Source organism: Tachyglossus aculeatus, chromosome 1 (assembly GCF_015852505.1).
Source record: "Tachyglossus aculeatus isolate mTacAcu1 chromosome 1, mTacAcu1.pri, whole genome shotgun sequence".
NCBI lineage: Eukaryota > Metazoa > Chordata > Mammalia > Monotremata > Tachyglossidae > Tachyglossus > Tachyglossus aculeatus.
Window position 1 is genome coordinate 47,679,237 of NC_052066.1, and position 24,063 is coordinate 47,703,299.

General features: G+C 43.4%; 1 protein-coding gene across 2 annotated transcripts in view; it reads right to left on the reverse strand.

Annotated features, from left to right (window-relative positions):
* The window catches only part of FARSB (phenylalanyl-tRNA synthetase subunit beta), a 126,294-nt gene that overhangs the window by 76,968 nt on the left and 25,263 nt on the right, over positions 1-24,063 (reverse strand). For both annotated transcript variants that reach the window (XM_038750117.1, XM_038750127.1), the window contains exons 5-10: positions 23,256-23,371; positions 20,628-20,778; positions 18,412-18,520; positions 10,901-10,971; positions 5,361-5,422; positions 5,214-5,265 (exon numbers count right to left, since the gene is read on the reverse strand). In XM_038750117.1, the coding sequence (XP_038606045.1) occupies positions 5,214-5,265; positions 5,361-5,422; positions 10,901-10,971; positions 18,412-18,520; positions 20,628-20,778; positions 23,256-23,371 (561 nt within the window). The remainder of the gene's footprint in view (positions 1-5,213; positions 5,266-5,360; positions 5,423-10,900; positions 10,972-18,411; positions 18,521-20,627; positions 20,779-23,255; positions 23,372-24,063) is intronic.

The window sequence follows — 24,063 nt, forward strand, 5'->3', positions numbered from 1 at the left end:
TTGTATCATTCACACATAGCATGAAGAGAACAAATTCAATATTTACCTAGTCAACCAGACGATAACCTCCTCTTGGGCAGGGGACCTGTCTCTCCAGTCTAATGTATTGTACTCTCCTGCACCTAGTACAGTGCTCTGCATGTGGTAAACACTCAGTAAATATGACTGACTCGCTGATAACAATACGAAAGAGCAGTCATTCATTGTCATATTTATTGAGCGCTTACTGTGTGCAGAGCACTGTACTAAGCTCTTACTACAAGGTAATCAGGTTGTCCCACATCCCCATTTTACAGATGAGGTAACTTAGGCACAGAGAAATGAAGTGACTTGCCCAAACTCACACAGCTGATAAGTGGAGGTGATAAGTCTTCTAGACTGTGAGCCCATTGTTGGGTAGGGGCCATCTTTATATGTTGCCAACTTGTACTTCCCAAGCGCTAGAGAAGCAGCATGGCTCAGTGGAAAGAGCCTGGGTTTTGGAGTCAGAGGTCATGGGTTCAAATCCCAGCTCCGCCAATTGTCAGCTGTGTGACCTTGGGCAAGTCACTTAGCTTCTCTGTGCCTCTGTTACCTCATCTGTAAAATGGGGATTAAGACTGTGAGCCCCATGCGGGACAATCTGATCATCTTGTATCCTCCCCAGCGCTTAGAACAGTGCTTTGCACATAGTAAGCGCTTAACAAACGCCACCATTATTATTAGTAGTAGTAGTACAGTGCTCTGCACACAGTAAGCGCTCAATAAATGTGATTGAATGAATGAATTAATTAATGGAGGAGCTGGTATTAGAACCCACAACCTCTGACCCCCAAGCCCATGCTCTTTCCGCTAAGCCACGCTGCTTTGACACACGGCCATCTCTCTGTAAAGTCCGTTTAACCCAACGGATTGATCCAAAGAATAGCGATAAAAGAAATAACTGGTCAATTTTAGTCACACCCCCTGCGGCTGCACAAGTATATTCAATTATATAATTTGATACTGGTCACGCTATCTACTGCTAATCTACTCCAGGAGGGTCTTTGATCTTTTGGGGCATATTTTATCAATTTTTCAGTAGAGGTAGCTCTCGATTTCCTATATCAGTTGAGAGAAATGAAGGAGGAGATGTTAGCCCGAAGCAGGGCCTGACCGGAAAGTGGTGGGGGTGAAGTGGTCTTACGTTCCCAGAACCCCAAGAGAATCATAACTATAAACTGTTGCTTCTTGCAATAGGGCGCAGAGTTGGCAACTCCTTCTCGGCCTCTTTCTCGGACTTCTCTTTAATAATAATAATAATAATAATAATAATAATAATAATAATAATAATAGCATTTGTTGAGCGCTAAGTGCAAAGCACTGCTCTTCTGCCTCCCACCCCCTAAATGAGGGAATCCCTCAAGGCTCAGTTCTGGGTCCCCTTCTAGTCTCCATCTACACCTGTTCACAAGGAGAACTCATTCTCTCCCATGGTTTCAACTATCATCTCTCTGGGGATGATTTCCAAATCTGTATCTCCAGCCCCGACCCCTCTCTTTCTCTGCATTTCCTCCTGGCCTCAGCCATCTCTAGTTGAATGTCCTGCTGACACCTCAAACTTAGTAGGTCCAAACAGAACTCATATTCCCACCCAAACTTTCTCTTCCCAACTTTCCCATCACCACAGACAATGCTGTAGAATACATCACCATTCTCCCTATCTCACAAGCCTAACCTAGGCCTTCAAGGCCCTACTGAGAGCTCACCTCCTCCAGGAAGCCTTCCCAGACTGAGCCCCTCCCTTCCTCTCCCCCTCGACCCCTCTCCATCCTCCCCATCTTAACTCCGTCCCTTCCCCACAGCACCTGTATATATGTATATATGTTTGTACATATTTATTACTCTATTTATTTATTTTATTTGTGCATATCTATTCTATTTATTTTATTTTGTTAGTATGTTTTGGTTTTGTTCTCTGTCTCCCCCTTTTAGACTGTAAGCCCACTGTTGGGTAGGGACTGTCTCTATATGTTGCCAACTTGTACTTCCCAAGCGCTTAGTACAGTGCTCTGCACACAGTAAGCGCTCAATAAATACGATTGATTGATTGATTGATTATCCTCACCTCATCGCTTTCATTTGGCTTGCACAATCAGTCTGTCACCAAATCCTGGCATCTCTAGAAACCACTCTTTCCATTCCAAACTGCTACCACACTGATTTATTTATCCCATATCATTTATCATATCCCGACCGCCTTGACTACTGCATCATTCATTCATTCAATTGTATGTATTGAGCGCTTACTGTGTGCAGGGCACTGTATTAAGCGCTTGGGAAATACAAGTCGGCAACCTATAGAGACGGTCCCTACCCAACAACGAGCTCACAGTCTAGAAGACTCAACCTCCTTGTTGACCACTGCCCTGTCTCTCCCCACTAGTTCATATTTATTGTTATTATTTTTATGTTTTTCTTAAGCTCTTCCTATGTGTCAAGCAGTGTTCTAAGAGCTGGGATGGATACAGTCCCTGTCCCACATGGGGCTCACAATCTGAGGAGGAGAAAAGCCGGTATTAAATCCCCATTTTATGGATGAGGAAACTGAGCCACAGAAAAGTTAAATGACTTGGCCAGTGTCACACAGCTTTGGCAGAGTCAGTAGTAGAATCCGGGTTCACTGACTCCGGGGCCCATGTTCTTTCCACGAGGCCACACTGCTACCCTTCATTTCACTTCACATTGCAGCTCGGATCATTTTTCTGAAAAAACTGTTCTGTGTACACATCTTCCCATCTCCAATGGTCGCTCATCCATCGCCGTAAACAGAAACTCCTTCCCATTGGATTTAAGGCACTCAATCTGCGCTCTCCCTCCTACCTAACCTCACTCATCTCCCACTAAAAACCCAGCCCACACTTCACTCTAACATCAATTTATTTTCTGCACCTCTACCTGCTCCACCTCACTGCTGACCCCTTTGCCACATCCTTCCTCCGGGTTGGAAATCCCTCCCCTTTCATACACAACAGACCACCGCTCTCCCAACCGTCAAAATCACAATTTCCTTCCCCAACTCATCTCAGAGGTTCCCACCCTATTTGTCCTCCCTTCTGTGTCATCTATGCATAAGAGACTCTATCCCTTAATCAATCAATAGTATTTATTGAGTGCTTAATGTGTGCAGAGCACTGTACAAAGTGCTTGGGAGAAAACAGTACAACAGAATCGACAGACACAATCCCTGCCCACAGAGAGCTTAGAGTTTACAGGAAGAGACGAAGCACTTAAATAATAATAATGATGGCATTTGTTAAGTGCTTACTATGTGCCAGGCACTGTATTAAGCACTGATACTTCCCTCACCCCTCAGCCTCATAGTAATTATGTACACATCCTTATACTCTGCCGCTTCCCCTCTCTGACATTTATCTCAGTGTCTGTCCCCACCATTATACAGTAAATTGCTCGAGGACAGGGATCATGTCTACCAACACTGCTGAACTGTACTCTCCCCACAAGGGAAGGGCATATGTCTAATTCTCATCTGAGTAGAAATTCTTTCCCACCACTGAGTACGGTGCCCTGCAGGCAGTAAGCGTTTAGTAAATACTATGACTACTACTTTCCCAAGTACTGATAATAATAATAATGATGGTATATGTTAAGCACTTACTATGTGCCAAGCACTGTTCTAAGCGCTGAGGAAGATACAAGGTGATCAGGTTGTCCCACGTAGGGCTCACAGTGTTCACCCCCATTTTACAGATGAGGGAACTGAGGCACAGAAGTTAAGTGACTTGCCCAAAGTCACACAGTTGACAAAGTGGCAGAGCTGGGATTTGAACCCACCACGACCTCTGACTTAACACACTGCTCTGCACACAGTATTGCTCAAAAATCACCCTTGAGTGACTGGTTGGGAATATGCCCCACAGCACTTACATACATATTTGTAATTTTATTTATTTATACTGATGCCTGTTTACTTATACTGATGTCTGTCTCCCCTCTCTGTAGACTGCAAGCTTGTTGTGGGCAGGGAATGTGTTCTGTGTCTGTTTATTGTTATACTGTACTCTCCCAAGTGCTTAGTACAGAGCTCTATACCCAGTAAGTGCTCAATAAATAGGATTGACTGACTGAGCCCCCTCCTTCCTCTCCCCCTCCCCATCCCCCGCCTTACCTCCTTCCCCTCCCCACGGCACCTGTATATATGTGTATATGTTTGGACATATTTATTACTCTATTTATTTATTTTACTTGTACATATTTATTCTATTTATTTTATTTTGTTAATATGTTTTGTTTTGTTCTCTGTCTCCCCCTTCTAGACTGTGAGCCCGCAGTTGGGTAGGGACCGTCTCCATATGTTGCCAACTTGTATTTCCCAAGCGCTTAGTACAGTGCTCTGCACACAGTAAGCGCTAAATACAACTGAATGAATGAATGAATATATGTACATATTTATAATTCTAGGTATTTTATTAATGATGTGTATATATCTCTAATTCTATTTATTTATATTGATGCTATTGATGCCTGTTTACTTGTTTTGATGCCTGTCTCCCTCCTTCTAGACTGTGAACCCATTGTGGGCAGGGACTGTCTCTGTTGTTGAATTGTACTTTGCAAGCGCTTAGTACAGTGCTCTGCATACAGTAAGTGCTCAATAAATATGACTGAATGAATGAACGAATGAATGAATCTTGGACCTTCCAAATAAAAAAAAAGCAAAGTAGTAGCCTACCTAACATAGTACTAGCTTCACGTTGGGACAGTCATCCCTGCAAAGCATCACAAATGTCACCTTTTACTATGGCCATTTTATCTGTATTAAATTAAGTTCAACAGGGAGAAGAAATTTAAGCAGTAGATGAAGGAAAAAAAACACACTTTTTAAAAAATTGTAAATTTTGCTTTTTGTTTTTAACCTGGATATACCTTGATCACTACTGTGCCTTCCCCTGAATTAACCGTAATACAAGTCAAATGGCTTTTTAATTAATGATTGGGTACTAACTTTACACACTACATTTGCTGGGTTAATAGACCTATCCAGATTAAATTAGAGAAATTTGCCATTTTGGCAATGACGGAATTACATATTACAAATCCAAAGTCTAGTGGGTTGCAACAGGCAATGTGGGTTATTTCAAGCAGGTTCTTTTTCAACACAAACTCTCCCCACCTCCCCCACCCACCCATTTTATAAAGAATATCATCTTCTCAGTCATCTCTTGAATACTTACTGGATAGATGTAGGATTTTCCATCGGGATAAATTACTTCAGCGGCTTCAACGCTGCACACACAAAAAAAGCCAAAATGACATCTGTAAATCTGGGACTCAGGCCTGGAAAGTGAGTTTCCTGATATATTCCGGTACGCACTACTTACGTGAATCGCTTCTCACAATATTCACTGAACATTGTGACGATAATATCGAGGACTATTTTTGCCTGGAAACAGAAACACGGAAACGTTAGTTATCCGATATTTAACCACTATTCTAAAGACAGAAAAAATACATGACAAAGTAAGGCACATTTTATTACGAAGCTGCAGAGTGCTTTGACAACCACACTACTTCCCACCTTTCAATTAATGGGCTGAGAAGTGACCTTATGTGCCAAGACATCCCAATCATGCCCTCCTGCCTCCGTATTCTCCCGCCCCATCCCGTTTGCAGCTGGGGACGGTCTCTAAATTCACCATTTTTCATAGGTCCAAACCACAGAGTTTTCTCCCAATCCTGAAAGTCGAGCAGTGCCAACTCCACCACTCTAGAGAAGCAGCGTGGCTTAGTGGAAAGAGCCTGGGTTTGGGAGTCAGAGGCCGTGGGTTCTACCCCCGGCTCCGCCACTTATCAGCTGTGTGACTGTGGGCAGCTCACGTCACATCTCTGTGCCTCAGTTCCCTCATCTGTACAATGGGGATTAAGTCTGTGAGCTCCATGTGGGACAATCTGATTATTTTGTATCTACCCCAGTGCTGGGCACATAGTGAGCGCTTAACAAATACCATCATTCTTATCTAGAGTGCTGCCAAATTGCGAATTTCCTCAGCCAAGAACATGTATCCCTCTGAGGCTGGTGCTCCCTCTACACGGGTCCACTACAGAAGGGGACGGTGTTCCGGATGGAGAGGATGGGGAGAGTCTACGCTTTTCCTTGAAGTTTCAATCACATCTCCAATCCCATCTGTGTTTCTCCGGGAGCTGTCATGGACAGAGGAACTACTGGGTGAGAGCGAAGGTCTACAACGAGCAGTGGTTGCCAACCGCTTGTCACAAGTTCCAGGAGACTAAAGGGATGTCGGCGAGCAGGCCCCACCAAGCCACCCTGCACTCTCACGGTCGCCCCTGCCCTGCGTGATTTACGTTAATAATCTCACCCCAACTCTGCCCGTTGCCTGCCGTGTGACCCCGGACTGGTAAATTTACTTTTCTGTGCCTCAGTTTCCTCATCTGTTGGATGGGGGATTCAATACCCATTCTCCCTCCTACTTAGACTGTGAGCCCCACGTGGGACAAGGAGCTGGGTCCAACCTGATTAACTTGTATCTGTATCTTGTATATGTTGCCAGCTTGTACTTCCCAAGCGCTTAGTACAGTGCTCTGCACACAGTAAGCGCTCAATAAATACGATTGATTGATTATATCTACCTCAGTGCTTAGAACAGTGCTTGACACATGGTAAGTGCTTAGTAAATGCTATTATTCTTTATTAGTAATAATAATAATACTAATGGTGGTATTTGTTAAGCGCCTACTGTGTGCCAAGCCCTGTTCTAAGTGCTGGGGCGGGGGTACAAGGTGATCAGGTTGTCCCACGTGGGGCTCACAATCTTAATCCCCATTTTACAGATGAGGAAACTGAGGCAAAGAGAAGTTACGTGACTTGCCCAAGGTCACACAACAGACAAGTGGAAGAGCCGGAATTCGAACCCATGACCTCTGACTCCCAAGCCCAGGCTCTTTCCACTGAGCCACGCTGCTTCTCTAATAATACGGCATTTGTTAAGCGCTTACTATGTGCCAAGCATTGTTCTAAGCACTGAGGTAGATACAAGGTAATCAGGTTGTCCCACGTGGGGCTCACAGTCTTAATCCCCATTTTATAGATGAGGTAACTGTGGCACAGAGAAGTCAAGTGGCCTGCCCAAGGTCACACAGCAGACAAGTGGTGGAGCTGGGATTAGAACCCATGTCCTCTGACACCCACGCCCGTGCTCTTTCCACTAAGCCACACTGGACAGATGTAGCATTAGTACTACTACAAATTTCCTCTGATTGATTGATTATTCTGTTCTCTTTATTCCACCAGTCTATAAATTATTATAATTATTATTGCGACTTATTTTGGAATTTGTTAAGCATTTGACTGTGTGCCAAGGGCACCGCTCTAAGTGCTAGGGTAGATGATGATGATGATGGTATTTGTTAAGCACATACTATGTGCTAACCACTGTTCTAAGCGCTGGGGTAGATACAAGGTAATCAGGTGTGTTCCACGTGGGGCTCACAGTTTTAATCCCCATTTTACAGATGAGGTAACTGAGGCACAGTGAAGTGACTCGCCCAAAGTCATACGGCTGACAAGTGGTGGGGCCGGGATTAGAACTCACGACCTCTGACTCCCAAGCCCGGGCTCTTCCCGCTAAACCACGCTTCTTAATAATAATAATAATGGCATTTATTAAGCGCTTACTATGTGCAAAGCACTGTTCTAAGCGCTGGAGAGGTTACAAGATGATCAGGTTGTCCCACGGGGGGTTCACAGTTTTCATCCCCATTTTACAGATGAGGTAACTGAGGCCCAGAGAAGTTAAGTGACTTACCCAAAGTCACACAGCTAATTGGCGGAGCCGGGATTTGAACCCACGACCTCTGACTCCAAAGCCCGGGCTCTTTCCCACTGAGCCACGCTACTTCTCTACCAGTTAAATACAAGTGAGTCAGGCTGGACACGGTCCCTGTCCCACATGCGGCTCAGTTATGACACACAATAATGGCCACATCAATCAATCAATCGTATTTATTGAGCGCTTACTGTGTGCAGAGCACTGTACTAAGCGCTTGGGAAGTACAAGTTGGCAACATATAGAGACAGTCCCTACCCAACAGTGGGTTCACAGTCTCGAAAAAAGACCTTGACAGACGTGTGCTTTCAACCAGAACAGGTTAGTGTCTGGCACTGTACAGCGCTCTGCACACAGTAAGCGCTAAATAAATACAATTGAATGAATGAATATACGTACACATTTATAATTCTAGGTATTTTATTAATGATGAGGATATAGCTCTAATTCTATTTATTTATATTGATGCTACTGATGCCTGTTTACTTGTTTTGATGTCTGTCTCCCTTCTTCTAGACTGTGAACCCACTGTGGGCAGGGACTGTCTTTGCTGTTGAATTGTACTTTGCAAGCGCTTAGTACAGTGCTCTGCATACAGTAAGTGCTCAATAAATGACTGAATGAATGAACGAATGAATGAATCTTGGACCTTCCGTCACCAGTTCCCGGGCCAAACCGGGGACCACGTGCCAACGGAGCCACCATCTCGGCTCCACGTCCAACCCTCTGCGCCCGCTCCTGGCTCCGGCTGCCAATGGCAGAGCCTCACCCTGGCCAGGGCTCTCATCATCATCATCAATCGTATTTATTGAGCGCTTACTGTGTGCAGAGCACTGTACTAAGTGCTTGGGAAGTACAAGTTGGCAACATATAGAGACAGTCCCTACCCAATAGTGGGCTCACAGTCACAGGGGTGGGCCTGGGGGGGGGTCACTAATCCCCCACTGGCTACAAGGGTCATTTCACTGCAAAAAACCCACTTTCCATAATAATAATGGCATTTAGTAAGTGCTCACTATCTGCCAAGCACTGTTCTAAGTACTGGGGAGGTTACAAGGTGATCAGGTTGTCCCATGGGGGGGTTCACAGTCTTAATCCCCATTTTACAGATGAGGGAACTGAGGCACAGAGACGTGACTTGCCCAAAGTCACACAGCTGACAATTGGTGGAGCCGGGATTTGAACCCATGACCTCTGACTCCCAAGCCCCTGCTCTTTCCACTGAGCTACGCTGCTTCATACCACGGGATGGTTTCGGGACTGCTCATTTCCAGCTATTCTGGCGGATTTCCAACACTGCTGCCCCAGATTAGAGCGTCCCCCCATTCCTAAAACCCTACTAAAATCTCCACCTCCCCCAGAAAGACTTCCGTGATTACGTCCCCAGAACCCTCAACACCCCACAATTTCCCCAAAGCCACCTTTAATGCTTGTATACTTTCATCATCTCCTCAGCACTTGCAGCTATATTTACCTCTTTATTTACGCATTGATCTATATATTCGACTCTGCCGTCAGCTGTTTCATCCTGATGGGTTTGTGCTATATCCCGCCTATCATTATCATCATCATCAATCGTATTTATTGAGCGCTTACTGCGCGCAGAGCACTGTACTAAGTGCTTGGGAAGTACAAGTTGGCAACATATAGAAACAGTCCCTACCCAACAGTGGGCTCACAGTCTAAAAGGGGGAGACAGAGAACAAAACCAAATATACTAACAAAATAAAATAAATAGAATAGATATGTACAAGTAAAATAAATAAATAAATAGAGTAACAAATGTGTACAAACATATATACATATATACAGGTGCTGTGGGAAAGGAAAGGAGGAAAGATGGGGGGAATGGAGAGGGGCACGAGGGGGAGAGGAAGGAAGGGGCTCAGTCTGGGAAGGCCTCCTGGAGGAGGTGAGCTCTCAGTAGAGCCTATAAGCAGTACACGCAGCATGGCCTAGTGGATAGACCACGGGCCTGGGAATCAGGAAGTCATGGGTTCTAATCCCAGCTTCATCGCCTATCTGCTGCGTGACCCTGGGCAAGTCACTTCACTTCTCCGGGCTTATTTCCTTGTAAAACGGGGATTAAGACTGTGAGCCCCAAGTGGGACAGGGACGGGTCCAACCCGTTTTATTTGTATCCACCCCAGCGCTTATTACAGTGCCTAGCACAGTCAGCACTTGACAGATACCACTATTATTATCATTATTTACATTTGTTCTTCCTCTGGCTTTCATTACCTGTAAATCATTTTTGTCTGCCCCCCTCGCTAGATTGTAAGCAGAAATATCCATCTCCCCCGGGCGCTTAGGGCAGTAGTACCTAGGACTCAGTAGACATTCTGTAAATGCCACTGCCCAGTGATTGATTTTAAGAAGCAGCGTGGCTCAGTGGAAAGAGCCCGGGCTTTGGAGTCAGAGGTCGTGGGTTCAAATCCTGGCTCCACCACTTGTCAGCTATGTGACTTTAGGCAAGTCACTTCACTTCTCTGGGCCTCAGTTACCTCATCTGCAAAACGGGGATTAAGACTGTGAGCCCCCCATGGGACAACCTGATCACCTTGTAACCCCCCCAGAGCTTAGAACAGTGCTTTGCACATAGTAAGCGCTTAATAAATGACATCATTATTATTACTATTATTATATCTCATTTGCTACCCTGGCAGCATCAAATACTGTGTGCTCTGCAGCCCAGCAGTTGCTACTCGTTACTGGAGACTGAAATAAAATACAGTTCTAAAAACCATCTTAAGTACTTAGTACTAAATTATTACTTCGGGATCATTTACTGTTCACTATTTAAGGTGATTTTTTAAAAAATCTATATTATTTCTAGATGCAAACTTAATTTTGACAGCAAATTACTCACCTTGACCTAAGTGAAATGCTTTGGATACGTACAATGCTTGATAGAAACATTATCAAAATAGAGAACTTTTTGGAATATATTTTCCTTACTATTTAAAGATTTCATACATCCATTAAGTGATATATTGGAAAAATTAGCTATGGAATCCTGGAGCAGAACTACACCCATAAGAACTTTAAAACCAAAGTGGGAAAAAATCCTTACTTACCTTAGTGAGATCAGTTCCTGTGCATTCAATAAACACATTCCTGGTTTTTAATGTTATTTTTGAATGATCCCCTACAAGAAAGAACATGAAACGAGATCCAAATGAGCAGCTTTTAGAAAGTGATAGGTAGCTTCATAAGAGTGAATGATGATGTTTTTCAAACTCTCCTAAAATCATTCAAAAGATCATCCCTGAAGTCTGTAAGCTAGGCAATACCCTGGAATCCTCTCCTTCCTCTCTTTCCAAAGAGAAGCAGCGTGGCCTAGTGGAAAGAATAAGGGCCTCGGAGTCAGAAGGACCTGAGTTCTAATCCTGGTTCTGCCACTTGTCTGCTGAGTGACCATGGACAAGTCGTTTCACTTCTCTGTGTCTCGGTCATTTCATCATTTCTGTTCTTCCTCCTGCTTAGACTCTGAGTCCCAGGTGGGACATGGACTGTATCCAACCTGATTAGCTTAAATCTACCCCAGCGCTTAGTACAGTGCCTGATACGTAGCAACGACTTAACAATTACCATTTAAAAAAAAAAATCCAGTGCCACTACGCTGGTCCGAACTCTAGTCCGATCCAATTTCAACTGCTGCATCAACCTCCTTGCCTACTTCATTCATTCACTCATTCATTCATTCATTCAATCATATTTATTGAGCGCTTTCTGTGTGCAGAGCACTGTACTAAGCGCTTGGGAAATACAAGTCGGCAACATATAGAGACGGTCCCTACCCAACAACGGGCTCACAGTCTAGAAGGGGAAAACAGACAACAAAACAAAACCTGTGGACAGGTGTCGAGTCGTCAGAACAAATAGAAATAAAGCTAGAGAATTAAGACTAGGGATTGTGGCTACTAACTCAAACACTACTGATTCTGATTCTCTGAAGCAGTGTGGCTCAGTGGAAAGAGCCCGGGCTTTGGAGTCAGACGTCATGGGTTCGAATCCCGGCTCCGCCACAAGTCTGCTGTGTGACCTTGGGCAAGTCACTTAACTTCTCTGAGCCTCAGTTACCTCATTTGTAAAAATGGGGATTAAGAGTGTGAGCCCCACGTGGGACAACTTGATCACACTGTATCCCCCCAGCACTTAGAACGGTGCTTTGCACATAGTAAGCGCTTAACAAATGTCATTATTATTATTATTATTAATATTAATATTATTCATAACCATGGGGGGCATTTTGAAAGTCACACGCAATACCATATCTCTGTAGTCATTGGCGGGCACTAGTAATTTTTGTTGGAAGTACATCAATCTCCAGTCCTCTTCCTAAAGTTACACCAGTAGCTGAAAGTAACTGAAGCTTCTAATCAATCGTATTTATTGAGCGCTTACTGTGTGCAGAGCACTGTACTAAGCGCTTGGGAAGTACAAGTTGGCAACATATAGACAGTCCCTACCCAACAGTGGGCTCACAGTCTAAAAGAGTGGGCTCACAGTCTAAAGCACTTCTAATGCAGAAGTTTTTAAACAATAGGAAGAGATAGTAGATAAAAAAAAACAGCAAAGAATGAGAGGGGAAAAAAAAAGCTGGGGTGTTCAAGAAATTACAACTTTAAAGTGGATACGATTATTTTTCATCTGAAAGCAAAGAGTACTGACTAATTGACAAACCTATGTAGCTTTCAGGAAACTTAAATAAAAAGGACAATGGGGAAACCTAGAATAAAAAAGCATTGTTTGTCTCACTGGAAAAATGCTGTGAAATCCTAGTATTAGATAACTAACAACAAGAATGCTTTATTAAGATCAGAGAATCATTTCCTTAGCAGGATTTCCAGAAAAAAATGATAAACTGCCTCATTTAACAGGTCTTAAACTAATGTTCTCACCTTCCCTCAAAAACCTACTTCGTCTAACTTTCCCATGTCTGATGAAAACCCCACCGGGCTCCCCCTCCTTCCTCTCCTCCTCCTCCCCCTCCCCATCCCCCCCACCTTACCACCTTTCCCTCCCCACAGCACCTACATATATGTATATATGTTTGTACATATTTATTATTCTATTTATTTTACTTGTACCTATTCTATTTATTTTATTTTGTTAATATGTTTTGTTTTGTTGTCTGTCTCCCCCTTCTAGACTGTGAGCCCGCTGTTGGGTAGGGACCGTCTCTATATGTTGCCAACTTGTACTTCCCAAGCGCTTAGTACAGCACTCTGCACACAGTAAGCGCGCAATAAATAGAATGCAGTCTGCAATTTGGGTATTATCCCTGACCCTTCGCACTTTCACTTCTCACTTTCAGTCTGCCATTTAACCCTATCAGTTTTTTCTCCACACCATTTCCAGATCTGCCCTTTCCTCTCCAACCAAATTACCCCCATCCTAATTCAAACTCCCAATGTATCTTAATAAGAATCCTCTATGGGGTTGCTATCCTGTCTCCCAACCTCCATCTTCTCCCTCCTTCAGTCTAAATTACATACTTCTGTCCAAATTGTATCTGAATTGTTGAACTGCAGAGAAGCAGCATAGCGCAGTGGATAGAGCATGGGCCCAGGAGACAGAACGTCATGGGTTCTAACCTTAAGTCCCCCACTTGCCTGCTGAGTGACCTCGGGCGAGTCACTTTACTTTTCTGTGTCTCAGCTACCTCATCTGTAAAATGGGGATTAAGACTATGAGCCTCATGTCTTCTTCTTCACGCTGAAGAAGCAGCGTGGCTCAGTGAAAAGAGCACGGGCTTTGGAGTCAGAGGTCATGGGTTAGAATCCCGACTCCACCACATGATGGCTGTGTGACCTTGGGCAAGTCACTTAGCTTCTCTGAGCCTCAATTACCTCATCTGTAAAATGGGGATTGATTGTGAGCCCCACGTGGGGCAACTTGATCACCTTGTATCCCCCCCAGCGCTTAGAACAGTGCTCTGCACATAGTAAGTGCTTAACAAATGCCATCATCATCATTATTATTATTATTATTATGTGGGACAGGGACTGTGTCCAACCCGATTTGCTTGTATCCACCCCAGAGCTCAGTACAGTGCCTGGCACATAGCAGTTAACAAATACCATAATTATTATTCTGAAATTGTCATTTGACCCACATCAATCAGTGGAATTTATTGAGCACTTATGTGCAAAGCACTTGGGAAAGCACAATACAACAGAGTTTGCATGACAAGGTCCCTGCCCATACCAAGCTGCGCATCTCTTCATTCCACAAATGCTTAGTATAGTGCTCTGCACACAGTAAGCGCTCAATAAATACGATTGATTGATTGATTGATTCATGGGGAAGTGCCTGATAGTGGAGATGGTGACCATATCGGTCACCTGTACCTTTCAACAGTCCTGGGTTCCTCGGCCATAAAGAATTTTATCACTGGGCTGCGTTTGGCATCTCTATGCCGCTGTTGCCAATTTGTACTTCCCAAGCGCTTAGTACAGTGCTCTGCACATAGTAAGCGCTCAATAAATACGATTAATGATGATGATGATGAAGAGTCTAACTGCATAGGGACTACTGAACTTTCACCTTTCAGCTACTGGTGTAACTTTAGGAAGAGAACTGGAGATTGATGTACTTTCAACAAAAATGCCTGCTGCCTGCCAATGACTAAAGAGAGTCTATATTACATAAGTCTTTCTGAATGACCCTCATGGTTATGAATAGACTACAAAGAATCAGAAAGCCTTACGACTTCGAAAGGGGAATAGCAGAGATCAGCTAATCCATTCATGTGCCAACAATTCTGTTCCTAAATCACTCTATTATCATCATCATCATCAATCGTATTTATTGAACGCTTACTGTGTGCAGAGCACTGTACTAAGCACTTTGGGAAGTACAAATTGGCAACATATAGAGACAGTCCCTACTCAACAGTGGGCTCACAGTCTACTGGTAAGGTCTAACCTATTCTTAGAAATAATTCTAGCAGATTCCCCAGCAATGGCCCTTTAACCCTGAGACCTTCTGCCTAATCTTTTTTATCCTAAAAATCCCCTATAGAAATTTATGTTCATAATCTTCATTTCTAGACTTTTCCAAATAACCACACTTGAAATGATGATGACGATGATGGTATTTGTTAGGCGCTTACTATGTGTCAAGCACTGTTCTAAGCGTGGTGGGGGGGTGCAATGTAATCAGGTTGTCCTACATGGGGCTCACAGTATTAATCCCCATTTCACAGATGAGGTAACTGATGCCCAGAGAAATTAAGTGACTTGCCCAAAGTCACACAGCTGTTAAGTGTCAGAGCCGAGATTAGAACTCATGACCTCTGACTCCCCAGTCTGGGATCTTTCCACTGAGCCACACTGCTTCTGTATACAGAGAGGAAATGTTAGCTCATTCTAGGCAGAGAATATATCTACCAACTCTGTTGTATTGTACTCGCCCAAGTGCTTAGTACAATGCTCGGCACATAGTTAACGCTCAATAGATCCCATTGATGATGATGATGATATGTTATCAGATAAGAGGAAAAAACTATAAGCTTTTAAAGTTTAAGTTCAAAAAATTTAACATAAGGGACTTCACAAATGCTAGAAGTTATCATAAAAATAAGATCGGGCGGCACTCTTTCTCTGAGTACATAATAACAACAATAGCTTTGCACATAGTAAGCCCTTAATAAATGCTATTATTATTATTATTACTATGTGCAAAGCACTGTTCTAAGCCCTGGGGGAGGCTACAAGGTGATCAGGTTGCCCCACGTGGGGCTCACAGTCCTCATCCCCATTTTACAGATGAGGGAACTGAGGCTCAGAGAACTTAAATGACTTGCCCAAGGTCACACAGCAGACATGACGCGGAGCCGGGATTAGAACCCACGGCCTCTGACTCCCAAGCCCGGGCTCTTTCCACCGAGCCACGCTACATTACCAGGACAGTCCAAAATGAACAGTGAAATGCTTCTGTTTCAAGAATTGGTGGATGATTTCACTTCAGTCTTGGAACTTTAAGAAATGCTAACTTAAGGAAAATTCATTTTATCCTTATAAAATGTTATTCAGGGATAAGTCAGCCACAGGTTCACCAACAGAATAATCAGGAATTGGAAGAGTCCTAAATGAGAACACTGCCAAAAGGATGGGAGACAATTACTGACATCCCTGTCAAAATCGGAACAGTTGTCAAACACTGGGGGAAAGAACTAAAACACACAGTCAGGCTAGTGAATTTAGGTCAGTTTAGAATTTGAAAGAAAGGAAAAGAAGAAATTCAACCAAATCCCATTTCAAACAAATTCATAGGGGAGATTAAATCACAGGAACAAAGTTAAAACAAATGAAATTATTTTTTTCTTCCTATCAATCCATCAATTACTGAGCACTTATTGTGTGCAAAGCGCTGTACTAAGCGCTTGGGAAAGTACAATACACCAAAGTTGGTTGACACGTTCCCTGCCCTCATACCATTATTAACTGATTAAGCAGTTCATTTCATTCATTTCATTTAATTGTATTTATTGAGCGCTTACTGTGTGCAGAGCACTGTACTATGCGCTTGGGAAGTACAAGTTGAAAACATATAGAGACGGTCCCTAACCAACAGCGGGCTCACAGTCTGGAAGGGGGAGATGGACAACAAAGCAAAACATATTAACAAAATAAAATAAATAGAATAGATATGTACAAGCAAAATCATTTACTGGAGTGAGTTTGACATCGCTGGTTAATTGTTTTCTAACAAATGTAGGGTACTCTTGTTCAGTGCAATTCACGGCTCATTATATAAACTTATCAAATAGAAGGAATGTGCCACAGCTTCCTTCGCAAATACTTTCTGATAAAGAAAGCATGCACTGGAAGACGCAGATGACAATTTTTTCCTATGTCATTATATTCAACTGTTTTCTATCAGTCAGTTAACATTCGACATCTTAATCACCTTCCTCGCATGTAATTTATTACGCCTCATGAATTGACACGAAATTCTTTCTGGAACTGACCAAATCAAGTGCAATGGACATGAAGTGAAAGAGGATAAAGGGTACTGAGAAACTGAAACAATTCAAACAATACTATTTATTAAGCTCTTACTATGGGCAGAGCACTGTACTGAGTGCTTGGAAGAGTACAACGGAAGAGACACAGCCACAGTAGGCTTTGAAGGGCAAAATAATTGTCTGTTGGATATGAAGAGAGAGGGCATTCCAGGCCAGAGGCAGGATGTGGATGAGAGATCGGCAGCAAGATGGATGAGACGGAGGTACGGTGAGTATTAGAGGAGCGAAGTGTGCGGGTTGGGTGGTGGTAGTAGAGTAGAGAGGTGAGACAGGAAGGGGGCAAGGTAAAAAATATCGAACGCTTTACAAATTTGTGGGTCATTTAAAAGAAATGAGGCTGTTTAAAGAACAAGTATTCCCAAATTCCGGCCCACTACTTCTACTACTTTTTAGACTGTGAGCCCACTGTTGGGTAGGGACTGTCTCTATATGTTGCCAACTTATACTTCCCAAGCACTTAGTACAGTGCTCTGCACACAGTAAGCGCTCAATAAATACGACTGATTGATTGATTCTACTCACTATAATGACACCATGCCTGCCATTCATTCAATCATATTTATTGAGCGCTTACTGTGTGCAGAGCACTGTACTAAGCGCTTGGGAAGTACAAATCGGCAACATAGAGAGACGGTCCCTACTCAACAATGGGCTCACAGTCTAGAAACCAGATCTTCCTCATGCTTCTAGTTACAACTTAACCTAAAATGCCGCATAGTTTCTTCCGGGAAGCTAGCACTAGTAATGAAGTGAGAGGGAATGACTGCATTTCCTAAGGAAGGATGCTCCTGATCTCCTTGAAGATTAGGGAGATATCAACATGTCCATTAAGAATACCGGACAAGAATCCACAGTAGCACCATGAAGGCAGGAAGTGGCTAGGGTAAAAAGCAGGAGTGTGATGGGAAAACTGAAAAAAAAAACGGCTGATAGGACAGAAAAGTGACGCACAGCAAATTAAACTCACGGTCCCTCTAAATTTGAAGCGCGCTGTTGGCAGGGAATGTGTCTGCCAGCCAGGTTGTATTATAATTTCTCAAGCGCTTAGTACAATGCTCTGCACACAGAAAGAGAAGCAGCATGGCCTAATGGATAGAGCACGGGCCTGGAATCAGAAGGACCTGGGTTCTAATCTCAGCTCTGCCACTTGTCTGCTGTGTGACCTTGGGCAAGTTACTCAACTTCTCTGTGCCTCAGTTACCTCATCTGTACACTGAAAATTAAGACTATGAGCCCCAGGTGGAGCATGAACTGTGTCCAATCTTGTATCCACCCCAGCACTTAGTACAGTGCCTGGCACATTCATTCATTCAATCGTATTTAACGAGCGCTTACTGTGTGCAGAGCACTGTACTAAGCGCTTGGGAAGTACAAGTTGGCAGCATATAGAGACGGTCCCTACCCAACAGCGGGCTCACAGTCTAGAAGGGGGAGACAGACAACAAAACAAAACATATTAACAAAATAAAATAAATGGCGCTTAACGAATACCACAAAAAGAAAAGTAAGCCCTCAGTAAATACAGTTAATGATGGCAATTAACGAACTTACCGTTGATGATTGGAGGCATTGAGAGAACGACGCCATTACTGTCATAGATAACTGGGTAGAGTGGCTTGTTTTCAATAATGTGCAAGAAATGCTTAATGTGGTTGTCGGTCTAAAGAAATAAAGCACAACTAAATCACACTGCCCTTAGATTATTAAGACATAGTCCATCTTCCGGTTATTTTATAAAACAACTATAAAGCCACAGAATTCAATTATCTTCAAATAACAGAGATTAATTAACTCCCAAGAACTGACCTATTCCTTGCTCGGGATAATTTTCCAAAATAAAAACCAAGATAAGGAGGTTCATTATCAGTGCTTTGCACATAGTAAGCGCTTAACAAATACCAAAAAAAAAAAAAAATGAGCTCTTTCACACACTGTGTCTAACTCTCCTGTTTCAGCCCCAAAAGATATCATGACAAGTCCACGGGAGAAAGGCCTGCCTCATTCTGGTCAGAGGACCGTTTTGCAAATCTCCAAATATGTATCGTGGAGGTTCACGTTGGGTATTGTCACACAAAGGTGGAGAAGCACGAACAAGAATTCCCTCAACATCGCTGAGACTGCCCAGGAGCCATCCCGCTTTATTTATTTATAAATAAATATTTATCCCTAGGATAAATCTAGGCAGCATCTGGCTCTAGGTCATCTGAGATCCAATGATGCTCCACAAAGGACACCTTCATTCCCAAGCGCTTAGTACAGTGCTCTGCACACAGTAAGCGCTCAATAAATACGATTGAATCAGTGAATGGATGAATGACCCAGAGGCCTCTGAATCAACTCCTTTCAGAAGATCTGGAAAGATTTCACGAGGGCAGTGAAAATCAAGCAGCACGGTGCAGTGGATAGAACACAGGCCTGCGAGTCAGAAGGTCATGGGTTCCAATCCTGCCTCTGCCACTTGTCTGCTCTGTGACCTTGGGCAAGTCACTTCACTTCTCTGGGCCTGAGTTACCTCGTCTGTAAAATGGGGAATATCCACCCCAGCGCTTAGTACAGTGCCTGGTGCATAGTAGAGAAGCAGCGTGGCTCAGTGGAAAGAGCCCGGGCTTTGGAGTCAGAGGTCAGGGGTTCAAATCCCGGCTCCGCCCATTGTCAGCTGTTTGACTTTGGGCAAGTCACAACTTCTCAGTGCCTGTTACCTCACCTGTAAAATGGGGATTAAGTCTGTGAGCCCCCCATGGGACAACCTGATCACCTTGTAACCTCCCCAGCGCTTAGAACAGTGCTTTGCACATAGTAAGCGCTTAATAAATGCCATTATTATTATTATTATTAAACACTTTATTCATTCAATCATATTTATTGAGCGCTGACTGTGTGCAGAGCACTGTACTAGGCGCTTGGGAAGTACAAGTCGGCAACATATAGAGATGGTCCCGACCCAACAAGGGGCTCACAGTCTAGCAACAAATACCATTATTATTATTAAGCACCTATCTCATTGCATGAAATCAAATGGGTGCTCCATAAATACAGCTACGAGGAATAATAATGATCACATCAGCAGAATGAAAAACGCTCCTAAAACTCAAGGCGCTTTCCATAATCACACAGAGGGCTCCCTGAATTCAGGTATTAGAGCTCTTTGCATCAGATCAAGAATTAACCCCTCAGGGCTCAAGCTAATCATCATCATCATCATCATCAATCGTATTTATTGAGCGCTTACTATGTGCAAAGCACTGTACTAAGCGCTTGGGAAGTACAAATTGGCAACATATAGAGACAGTCCCTACCCAACAGTGGGCTCACAGTCTAAAAGGGGGATGGCATGTTATAATGGCAAACCCAAAGTGCTTTGAAGTGCCAGTCAACGGAGTTATCCAGTTGTGGAAGGTGTCAAATCACAAAACTTGTGTAATAGTCTCTGGTTAGTACAGATAATAATAATAATTATTATGGCATTTGTTAAACACTTATTATATGCCAGGCACTGTACTAAGCACTGGAGTGGATACAAGCAAATCGGGCTGGACACAGTCCCTGTCCCACGTGGGGCTCACAGTCTCAATCCCCATTTTACAGTTGAGGTGACTGAGGCCCAGAGAAGTGAAGTGACTTTCCCAAGGTCACACAGCAGACTAGTGGCGGAGCCGGGATTAGAACCCATGACCTTCTGATTCCCAGGCCCATGCTCTACTCACTACATCACGCCGCTTCTCAATGTTTAAACAACTTAGCCAGAAGTTTTCCGAGAAGTCACTTACCTTATACAAATTCATAAGTTCACAAGCCGTGTACTCCTTGGTCTGATTCAGAGACCTGAATCTAATATCTGAAGGAGGTCTCGCTGTATAGGTAAAAGGGCCAGAGATGGTGTCCAGATCATGAGTTCCAATTGCGACCAAAGTTCTTTTCCTACACATTGTAAACAAAACACGGTATTGAGAGACTGCATCGGCGTAATTAAAGTTTCACTGAAAGTACATCTCCAACAAGAGAAGCAGTGTGGCTCAGTGGAAAGAGCCCGGGCTTTGGAGTCAGAGGTCATGGGTTCAAATCCCAGCTCCGCCAATTGTCAGCTGTGTGACTTTGGGCAAGTCACTGCACTTCTCTGTGCCTCAGTTCCCTCATCTGTAAAATGGGGGATGAAGACTGTGAGCCCCCTGTGGGACAACCTGATCACCTTGGAACCTCCCCAGCACTTAGAACAGTGCTTTGCACATAGTAAGCGCTTAATAAATGCCATCATTATTATTATTATTAACAAATAATATTTTTCCAATAGAGGGTTTTAAAGTAGAAAAATGAGGAGGGGAAAAGTTGGCACATAAAAATAAATAGCTCCTTTTCCAGAGCGGTCAATTAATGGGAATGAACTGCTTTTCAGTCTAACTGCCAACACCTAAAATTTGTCCACTGCAGAGGGTCTTAGATTTTTCTAAAGCTTTATTTATACAATAACTCCTTTTCTCCGCCTTCCCGGCCCGCAAAACTAAATAGTAATGATAATAATAATAATAATGGTATTTGTTAAGTGCTTACTATGTGCCCGGCACTGTACTAAGTGCTGGGGTTGGATACAAGCAAATCAGGTTGGACACAGATCCTGTCCCAGGTAGTGCTTACAGTCTCAATCCCCATTTTACAGATAGTAACATGAAGTAGAGGAGCAGAGTGGCTTAGTAGAAAGAGCACAGGCTTGGGAGTTGGAGGACCTGGATTCTAAACCCGCCACTGCCTGCTGTGGGACCCTGGGCGAGTCACTTCACTCCCCTGTGCTTCAGTTCCCTCATCTGAAAATGTTGGCTGAATCCCTGTTCTCCCTCCTAAGCCTGTGAGCCCCACATGGGTCAGGGACTGTGTTCGAAATGATTATTTTGTATCTACCCCAATGCTTAGAACTGTGCTTGATGCATAGTAGTTGGCGTTTAACAAATAATACTGCAGTTATTATTAATACCGGGGACATGGCCCATCACTGTCATGCTTCGCACATAGCAAACGCATAACAACTGCCATCATTCCCCTTCTAGACTGTGAGCCCACTGTTGGGTAGGGACCGTCTCTATATGTTGCCAACTTGTACTTCCCACACAGTAAGCGCTCAATAAATACGACTGATTGAATGAATGAATCATTATTATTATCATTATTATTATTATTTTGGAAGGCATGGCACGGTGCTGCTTTACTGGAACCAGAAGCTGGAAGGTCAAATCATTACTAAAAGACTGTACGCTCATTGTGGGCAGGGACTGGCACTGTTTATTTTTGTGTTGTACTTTCCCAAGTGCTTAGTACAGTGCTCTGCACACAATAAGTGCTCAATAAATACGACTGAATGAGTGAATCTGGCCAAGAATTTCACCACCCCAAATTCTAGAGCACTTTCCGGGTACCCTAGGACCAGAAAAATTCCAGCAGCAAGCGCTTGCTACTGTTAGGCAGCAAGGATACAGCCAAAGCCGTGTGTTTTCAAACCTCTCTACCTGGGGCCAGCAAGAGATTTGCAATGAAGGAAGTGAAAGCACAGAACTCCCACCTTGGAGTTACTGGGATATTCTGGGAGGAGATTGGCTTCTCTTCCAGTAGCGGGAATCTCCCACCTTCCCTGCGGACTGGGTGAAGGCTGAATTCTCCTCAAGGAGAGCTTGGAGAGGAGATTCCGTTTTCATTCCCTACGCCGTGTTATGGGTTTGAGATCATCTCCTAGCTGGGACCACACCGCAACACTTATTTATTTTATTTTGTTTAATATGTTTTGTTTTGTTCTCTGTCTCCCCCTTCTAGACTGTGAGCCCACTGTTGGGTAGGGACCGTCTCTATATGTTGCCAACTTGTACTTCCCAAGCGCTTCGTACAGTGCTCTGCACACAGCAAGCGCTCAACAAATATGTTTGAATGAATGAATGAACAGAGTTTTAAGTGATAATGCCTTTCTCCCTCTTTAAACTATACCTGAGTAGAAAGGAAGTTAGGACGAGATAATCTGGGATTCATTTCAGTTTGAACCCATTTTGTAGTCACTTCCCTAAGCCCAGCTTGAGGAAACCACGCAGCTAAGCACATGGTGATTAGTGCCTGGTAATCACGTTTGGCGCAAGAGGCTTTAAGTCATGAGACTTTACGATCATCTTGTAAGCGTCAAAATTTTAAGTTTCAATGCCTTTCGACAGTTTTTATAATATCTAAACGGATAATAATTTCATTTTTTTCAAAGCTTAAGAAAAAATAAGTCAGTAGAGGTCCTCCCTGTGCCGGCCAAAACTACGTTCACTTCTCTGTACAACTTTTATTAGAAGGTAAAATCTGAGGTTTGATCAGAGCCAACCCAATGAAGTCAGTTACAAATCCACATGTTTTGAAGGTTAAGACCGCTTCTGAAAACTAACCTGCAGATGTTCTGATGTAATTTCTCTTGAAGGTCAATGAAGCTGTCATAACGATCTTTAGAAAATTTTATGTTTCGTAAAACAGCCGCTACAGCATAAGGACGAACTTGGGCGGTCTGCAATTTACAAAGGAAATGGAACAATTAATTCTCTAGTCAAAATGACGCTAACCCAGAGTTTTGTGAACCAGAGGTCTCCAAGTTACATTTCACCCTTTTCAAAACCTAATTTCAAATCCATATTTACATGGAAAAAAAAATCAAAGAAACACTAAGCCAAATGAATACAGCAACTCATTACTCGACTGAATTTCAGCTAACAAATGACCCAACCTGAAAGAGATATATTCATTCAATCATATCTATTGAGCGCTTACTGTGTGCAGAGCATCGTACTCAGCAATTGGGGGGGTACAACATAGACACATGCCCTGACCACAAAGGGTTTACAGTCTATAGGGGGAGAAAGACATTAATATAAATAAACTACAGATATATACATAAGTGCTGTGGGCCTGGGAGGGGGGATGAATAAAGGGAGCAAGTCAGGGAGACACAGAAGGGAGTGGGAGAAGAGGAAAGAGAGGCCTAGTTAGGGAAGGCTTCTTGGAGGAGGTGTGCCTTCAGTAAGGCAGAGGAGAGTAACTGTCTGTCAGATTTGAGGAGGGAGGGCATTGCAGGCCAGAGGCAGGACATGGGCCAGGGGTCAGCGGCAAGATACACGAGATAATAATAATAATACTAATAATAATAATTTTGGTATTTGTTAAGCGCTTACTATGTGCAAAGCACTGTTCTAAGCGCTGGGG